Here is a 7500-nt window from a genome sequence, read left to right as displayed (position 1 = left end):
ATCTACTTCAGTACATATTACTGGAATTTATTTTTACAAACAGTTGATCATACTGACCACTAGGAGTCAAATGATTAAACCCCATAATACAAAACAATTATGATTTTTTATGAAATATACAATTATGATTTTTTATGAAATATACAATTATGATTTTTTATGAAATATTCTGTTTGCAGAATGTTGAATTCTGCATGTCCCTGTAGAAAAATCCAGAATTTTCAGAGAAATCTTAGGACATTCATAAACCAGCCAGTTGCTGAACCCTTTGAACATGGGTGGCAGATAATCATACAGTGGCTGTGGTAGATAGCTGTAGATAGTACCACATAATTACATCCACTGTGCCAATAGCGTGTCAGAAGAAGCTCGTTGTTCTTGGATGGTAGTGACATCATTTGCTTGGTGTCACCTGAAGTGGAAGGAAGCTTTCTTTTTTTTCCAAACATAAGGTTATAAGCTACACCTTCAAGCTAAAACTCTAATGTTGTACCTTGAAATACTGGATAAGCTCTGCACAAACATGGAAAATGTGTACCAACAATCTTGCATTACTGGCCACTAGTTATTTTAAACCACAATTATTGGATTAAGAAAATTGTTTAAAGTATGCCACTCAGATTTTTTTCAAAATGTGCCTTAGGCTAACATTTTTGAATTTTGCATTAGGGTGAAAGTGAAGTTAAACAAACTTACAATATAAGTATAACATAAACCTACACGCAGATACACAGCATTTTACTCCCTAGTCTTTGTTCCATTACCATATATTTCAATGAAAGTAACAACAAAATAGGAAGACCCATCTAAATATTTGTATATAAAAAAATATTTGATTGATGTCAAATACCAGAGAAATGTACCCATCTAATTCAGCACCCATTCTGAAAGTCAGTATTAGAGAAACAGTCATTTGGAATCTGCATTAGTTAAAATGTGTGAAATAATCTGCAGCAAATAAGACAATACTGTACATTGAATGATGAGAGAGCATGTGTGAGCTTTCAAAAAAAATCTCACTTCCAGAGGTTTTACTACTAATACTATTTATATACACAGCTCACTTAATCTATTACCTGACTACTCACCTTACTAATTATATGAGACTGAGGTTGTAAATTTTATCTTTTACAATACCATCTATGGTTTTGAGAATGCTTTCCCATGTGGTATAGAAATAAATAATTCTGGAGTTAAAGGATGACAAGTTACAAAATTTCAATATTTATATATACACAAAGCATATGCGCATGTTCCCTTAAATGAAAACAAGCTTTTATTTGGCCAGGCAGCAATAATTATACATGGGGAAAGTTAATTTTGGAAAAAGTAACCATACAAAGTTTGTTTTTCTTTTAATCTGAAGTTATATAGTACACAAATGAAACCTGAAATTTCTATCACTCCTGAGAAAATGACAGATTTTGATGCAATATAACTTGCAGGCTAAATACTTTCTTCACCTTATCATACTTGAAACAATCCTAGGTATACAGCCAATAGTGTAAAATCAGAGGAATGGAATTGTGATACAAAAAAAAAAATGCATTTAGAAGTATTAAATGCTAACACTATAATTCAGCAAACATCCATATTCAATAATGTAATTTAGGCAACTGAACAGTTTGGTGTGTCAAAAATGAGCATCAAAATGAAAATATAACCTCACTAAAGAAATAGTTAATTAGCTATAAATAAAATGGTTTAATACTAAAAACTGAACATATAATACCTTTAATAAGAATAATGTGCAAATTGTAAGGCAAGAAATCTGCATTGATTATATACAGGCAAAATGTTGCAATCATATCTATCTGGGTGTAAGAGGGTATAGCTGGTATTGTTGTGTGGTGGCAGGTGAGTGCTGGACCCCTTCTTCTCCATCACCTCCGACTCTGTAGTGGAAATATTTGTGATTTTAGTGGTGAAAAGTTTGTCAACAGTTTTGTGTCTTTTTCCTGGTAGTATTAATGGATCTGTAAAATAATATATTCACTGACAGTATTACACCCTTCTGTTTCAGGTCCCAGCTACTATTGTTGTTTGAACTATTAGTATTAGGTCTGACAAATGAAAGTCGGAAAGAACAACTTAAAGATAGCAAGAAAGATGATAAAATTATTGAAATAAGAAATGTTGAAAAAAAAAACATGAATAAGTAACTTATAATGGCTTAAACAAAAATAAGTACATCTTTTATAATAAGATATACCAATTATACTGCACAGTCACTGCATTACCTGATACATATATATACATTCCCACTAACATTAATATTAATTTTCCTTGCTAACACCTAAATTTTTTCTCATATAATCAGAAATAATAGTAATGAGAAAAAACAATGCATATTTGGCAGATCACTACCTTGTTCAATTGTCAGCATCCTGATCTGGACTTCAGCTGCACTTATGCTATATTACATCATTATGTTCAACCTCCTCATAACTCACTGGCTCAACACAGAGAATGGATGGAGTGATAATTCAGGATCCAGACTTGAGGTACTTTTAATAGATGGGACAGAGGTATCGTCTAGACCTGGTGCAGAGGTACCACTTGGACCTCCATGTTGACTCCCACAGTCGTCTCCCCACCAGTCCCCTGTACTCTCCCTTCGAGACCTGATAACAAAATGGGGAATATATTATGCATACTCATGTCATGGCTGCTTCTAGCATGAAAAGAAAGAGGAAAAGAGAGGTAGAGAGAGAGAGAGAGAGGGAGGGAGGGAGAGGGAGGGAGGGAGGGAGGGAGGGAGGGAGGGAGGGAGGGAGGGAGGGAGGGTGGGGGAGAGAGAGAGAGAGAGAGAGAGAGAGAGAGAGAGAGAGAGAGAGAGAGAGAGAGAGAGAGAGAGAGAGAGAGAGAGAGAGAGAGAGAGAGAGGGAGTGGGAGAGAGAGAGGGAGAGAAAGAGAGAGAGAGGGGGGGAGGGGGAGGGGGGGAGAGAGAGAGAGAAGGGGGGAGCAAGAGAGGGAAGGGGAGGGGGGGGGGGAGAGAGAGAGAGAGAGAGAGAGAGAGAGAGAGAGAGAGAGAGAGAGAGAGAGAGAATGAGAGAGAGATAAAGAGGGAGTGGGGGAGTGAGGAGAGAGAGAGAGAGAGATAAAGAGGGAGTGGGGGAGTGGGGGAGTGAAAGAATGAGAGAGAGAATGAAAGAATAAGAAGAGAGAAAGAAACAATGAGAGACAATGAAAGAGAAGATAATGAAAGAATGAAAGAGGCACATAATGAAAGAAAGAATGAATGAAAGAGACACATAATGAAAGAAAGAAAGAATGAAGGAGAAGGAGAGAGAATGAAAGACAAACAGAAACAGAGAAAAACGGCAACATTAAAGAAAATTTACAATTATTACTTACCCAGGTGTTGCAATACTGCCTTCCTTATTCTGTGTAAGAGCAAGGTATTGATGATACAACTGAAAGCTCTCCTGCCTGACTCTGGTATGGTACAGAATAACACGTTCACGGTACATTTGGTGTAACTCATTCATGCTGCCAATCCCAATATCGTGAAGGCTTTGTTCCATAACATCCTAAAAAATTAAATGACACATTAGATACTATAACTGATACGCAACAATAATTAGATTTCCATTTTGCTAAACATGTTCTCTCAAATCTATTCCTCTGTGTAAAAAAGAAACTTACATGAAATGGACATCTGTCTGTCAACAGAAGGGAGTCTGTGTTAGCACGTAGCAAATTGGTCAGCTTCGTCAAAAATTCATGGAGAACATCGGTGAGAAATCTGAGCACACTCTCGGATGTGTCAGTGTATCCTGTGTGTGCACATACTGTTGCTACAGCTTTCCTCAAAATAAGTCGTGCAGTTGTGCCCTCCACCTCAAGTAACTGTGGCTCATTCTTCCCACTTGTGTATGAGCTGTTGAGTCAATTCAAAAAGACAAAAGAGAAGTTAAATTTCAATAATATCAGCATGAACCATTATATTATTATAAACTTACTAGTAACTTTATAATCATTATCATAATTACCATATTTTTATAATCATCATCAATATTACTCCTTTTAACCATGGAAAGGAGTAAGGGAAGGAAAGATAATGGCGGACAGTCAGTCATATATATAGTGTGTATGCGCATGTTCAACACATATTGAAACATAAATACACTACATAATTACACCTATGTTCAGTGTTGGATATCCACAGGGACACTACATACTACAGATACATGTTTGCTTTGCCTGGCTCCTTGTCAGCAAAATTATCTGCTCTAACACTACCATATCATTACAACAGTTACTTTATAATTTATCAAATAGTACACTTTTCCTTTCTTTGTAATAATTCAAATCTATATGTAGGACATATCTCTAAAAACAATTTACAAAAAACACACAATGACAGTCAAGGTATGGAGCTGAACTATTTAGTCCTGAAACTATAAACTGTTCATTTGTTCAACAACCATACACCATTCTTCCATGGTTAAAGGGTTATACACCAGATCACCAGCATGTTATTGACTCATATCAATTACTATAATCAATACTATTAGCATAATCACCATTATATTGATAATCACACAATAGCAAGTAAGATCACTAAAGGATCAACATTATAAACAAGCAAAAAGAACCTACGTTTTTTCAGGAGGAATAAAGAATAAGAAGTGTGGCTTCGCAGTTTTCCGGTCAAGCACAGGCTCATCAGGAGGTGCCGGGCATGATGGGAAGCTATTCCCCTCCATACCTATACTCTGCACAGTAAACAAAATACTATACTTTTTAATTTATATCTTGGGTACAATTGCCCTAAAAAAAATTTCCATTACATATACTCAAGTCACAAAGAAACCAACTAAAGCTGTTATTCAGTTAAAACAAATAATAATAATAAGCATGAAACTGTTGCCATTATCTCCATAAATAAATAAATAAATAAATATATATATATATATATATATATATATATATATATATATATATATATATATATATATATATATATATATAAAGAGAGAAAAGAGAGAGAGAGAGAGAATGAGAATAAAAGAGAGAGAATGAGAGAGTTCTTGCATGTTGTAAGCCTAATATTGCCTTTTAAATTAACAGGAGCCATAGAAATACATATACTGATAGCATCCCATTTGTAATAATGGCAAAAGTTTTATTACACATCAAGTATAATAGTTATCATATTGGTCATTCTTACCTGTGCTCTGTTTATAAGCTGGGCAACTTGTCTCTGATACTGTAGTAATCTGATTGTTTGCAAAACTAAGGGGTCTGTTCTGCAGAATTCTGCTGGAAGTCTGAAAATTCAAAAAATTTGAATTATTTTCTGTCACTATAACAATCACTGTATCAGTTCAGTAATGATTTGTCACCATGAAATCCAGAAAATGGTTAAAGACATGAAAAGTGGACAGAAGGGAAGGAAAGACCTCACTTCTGAAATGATGATGTTTCCTCCTGAGATGGCTGGTGAAGGGTTGGAGGAGTTGGTGGTGGTGGCTTTGGGGTTAGGAGGTCTTCCATGTCAGAGCCGCTGAGACTCCAGTCATCATTGCTGCTGCCCTGACCATCCTGAAACTCTCCCCAGTGGCTACCAGCACAACTCATTCTGTATACTAAAATTACACACAAAAAAAGTTATGTAACTTTCAGAATATAGAGATTGCAGTACAAGATACACACATATTCTAAAATACAGAGACATTGTTAATACTTTAGATATTCAATCAACATTAACTACAAGTTTCAAGAAGATCTGGATGAGATGGTAATTTTTTTTATTAGTTCCGGATCGTGAGGATTTAGGTATCACTGGATTTCTCTCATCTAAAATATATAGAAATGATTTCATGGAATTTCCTCAACCCCCTGCATTCTTGGCACCAATTGCAAGGGAGGGCATGAAAGGTACTATGGAAATTGCAGGGTAAAATATGAATAATATACACAGAATCAATCACTTTATTGTCTAATGAAGCTGTGACTCCTCCATGGGGAACTGCTGCCCCCAAACCCCACCAAGGAAAACAAAAATCCATGTATTTACAGCAGGAGAGTGTCAGACAGACTTGGCAACAGGTACTCCTACACGTTGGTTGTACACTCTCTCCTGATATGAATATGTGGAGTATTTATTGTGTTCCTGGGCAGGGGTTGGGTGGCAGCAGTCCACCATGAGTGAGTCGAAGGGGGCCTAGCTCACTGCAATAGACAATAAAGTGACTGACTTTGTGTATATTATTCATATTTTACCCTGTAATTTTCCTTGTACCTCTCATGCCCTCCCCTGAGGCAAAGATTGTCACTAATGGGGGGGGAGGGGGTTCCATACAATAATTTCTATATATTTGGAAACTAGAGTGAGAGGAATCCAGCGATACCAATATCATTACATTCCATTTGGCAGAACTATTCCAAAAAAATTACTTGAAAGACAAACAATTACGAGGGAAAAATAGTGCTTTCTCCTAAACATTTACTCCATGGTAGAATAACCTATCAACCAACTTCATTATTAACCTTATGTTCAGTAATACTCATTACAGATCTTCCTTCAGAGAAGAGAAAATTACCGAAATTTCCACCAGTTCTCCAGCTACCGGTACCCTATATGTTACTACATTTTCCTGGAGTTGGCTTACATGGCTTTGTTTATTCAGAATAAAAGGGATGCCGTATAAAATGCCACTTCTTCAACTTAGTTGTTAGCTGCAAAGGCATTTAAACATATATTAAGTAGGATATTTCAAGCGCATAAAGAAGTAATTTACCTGTCTGCTTTGTTTACCCCAGAGAGTACGAGCTTAAAATATTTATTGATAGAGAAATCCAATAAAAATGTGTATCAGTAATAGAGTCAAAAACTAATACAACTTGCACAAAAATGGGTAATATAAAGGCACTTCAATACAAAAAATTTAAAGATAATCAATCATATCATATTGGCACTTGTCATTGTCAATTTTACATAATCGATTATTTCCCATGTTCAGAACCACACACACACACACACACACACACACACACACACACACACACACACACACACACACACACACACACACACATACACACATATACACACAAAGACACACACACACACACACACACACACACACACACACACACACACACACACACACACACACACACACATACACACACACACACACACACACACACACACACACACATTTTCGTTAATCTATTTTCAATTACTTACTTTACTTACTCTTTTATTCCCTCCTCTCTCTTGTCTCTCTCTATATATCTGTCTATTTAAGTCTACTCTCTCTCTCTCTCTCTCTCTCTCTCTCTCTCTCTCTCTCTCTCTCTCTTTCTCTCTCTCTCTCTGTTTCTGCCTTCCTCCCTCCCTCCCTTTCTCTCTCTCTCCCTTGCTCCGTCATACCCTTCCTCCCTCCCTCTCTCCCTCGTTCCCTGCCTCTTTCCCTCCCTTCCTCCCTCCCTCTCTCTCTCCTTCCCCCCCTCTCTCCCTCCCTCCACTCCTCCCTCCCTCCCGCT

The 7500-nt window shown here is 36.7% G+C and overlaps 1 protein-coding gene across 4 annotated transcripts in view; it reads right to left on the bottom strand.

Annotated features, from left to right (window-relative positions):
- Spt7 overlaps positions 1 to 6847 on the bottom strand; it is a 7883-nt gene extending 1036 nt beyond the window's left edge. The window contains exons 1-8 of one of the 4 annotated variants that reach the window (XR_011399831.1): positions 6750 to 6847; positions 5414 to 5594; positions 5177 to 5276; positions 4606 to 4721; positions 3649 to 3883; positions 3358 to 3533; positions 2368 to 2624; positions 1 to 1895 (exon numbers count right to left, since the gene is read on the bottom strand). The exon at positions 1 to 1895 is cut by the window's left edge and continues 1036 nt beyond it. Coding sequence is in view for 3 of the 4 variants with exons in the window: in XM_070143587.1 (XP_069999688.1) it covers positions 1811 to 1895; positions 2454 to 2624; positions 3358 to 3533; positions 3649 to 3883; positions 4606 to 4721; positions 5177 to 5276; positions 5414 to 5586 (1056 nt within the window). In the remaining variant the exon portion in view is untranslated. The other 3 variants (XM_070143587.1, XM_070143588.1, XM_070143589.1) reach the window with 3 other exon arrangements.
- Between the last annotated feature and the right edge of the window lie 653 nt (positions 6848 to 7500).

This window comes from Penaeus vannamei, chromosome 31 (genome assembly GCF_042767895.1).
Source record: "Penaeus vannamei isolate JL-2024 chromosome 31, ASM4276789v1, whole genome shotgun sequence".
NCBI classification, from domain to species: Eukaryota; Metazoa; Arthropoda; class Malacostraca; order Decapoda; family Penaeidae; genus Penaeus; species Penaeus vannamei.
The sequence above is the reverse complement of the archived record's forward strand: the minus strand, read 5'-3'. Positions and strand labels throughout refer to the sequence as shown.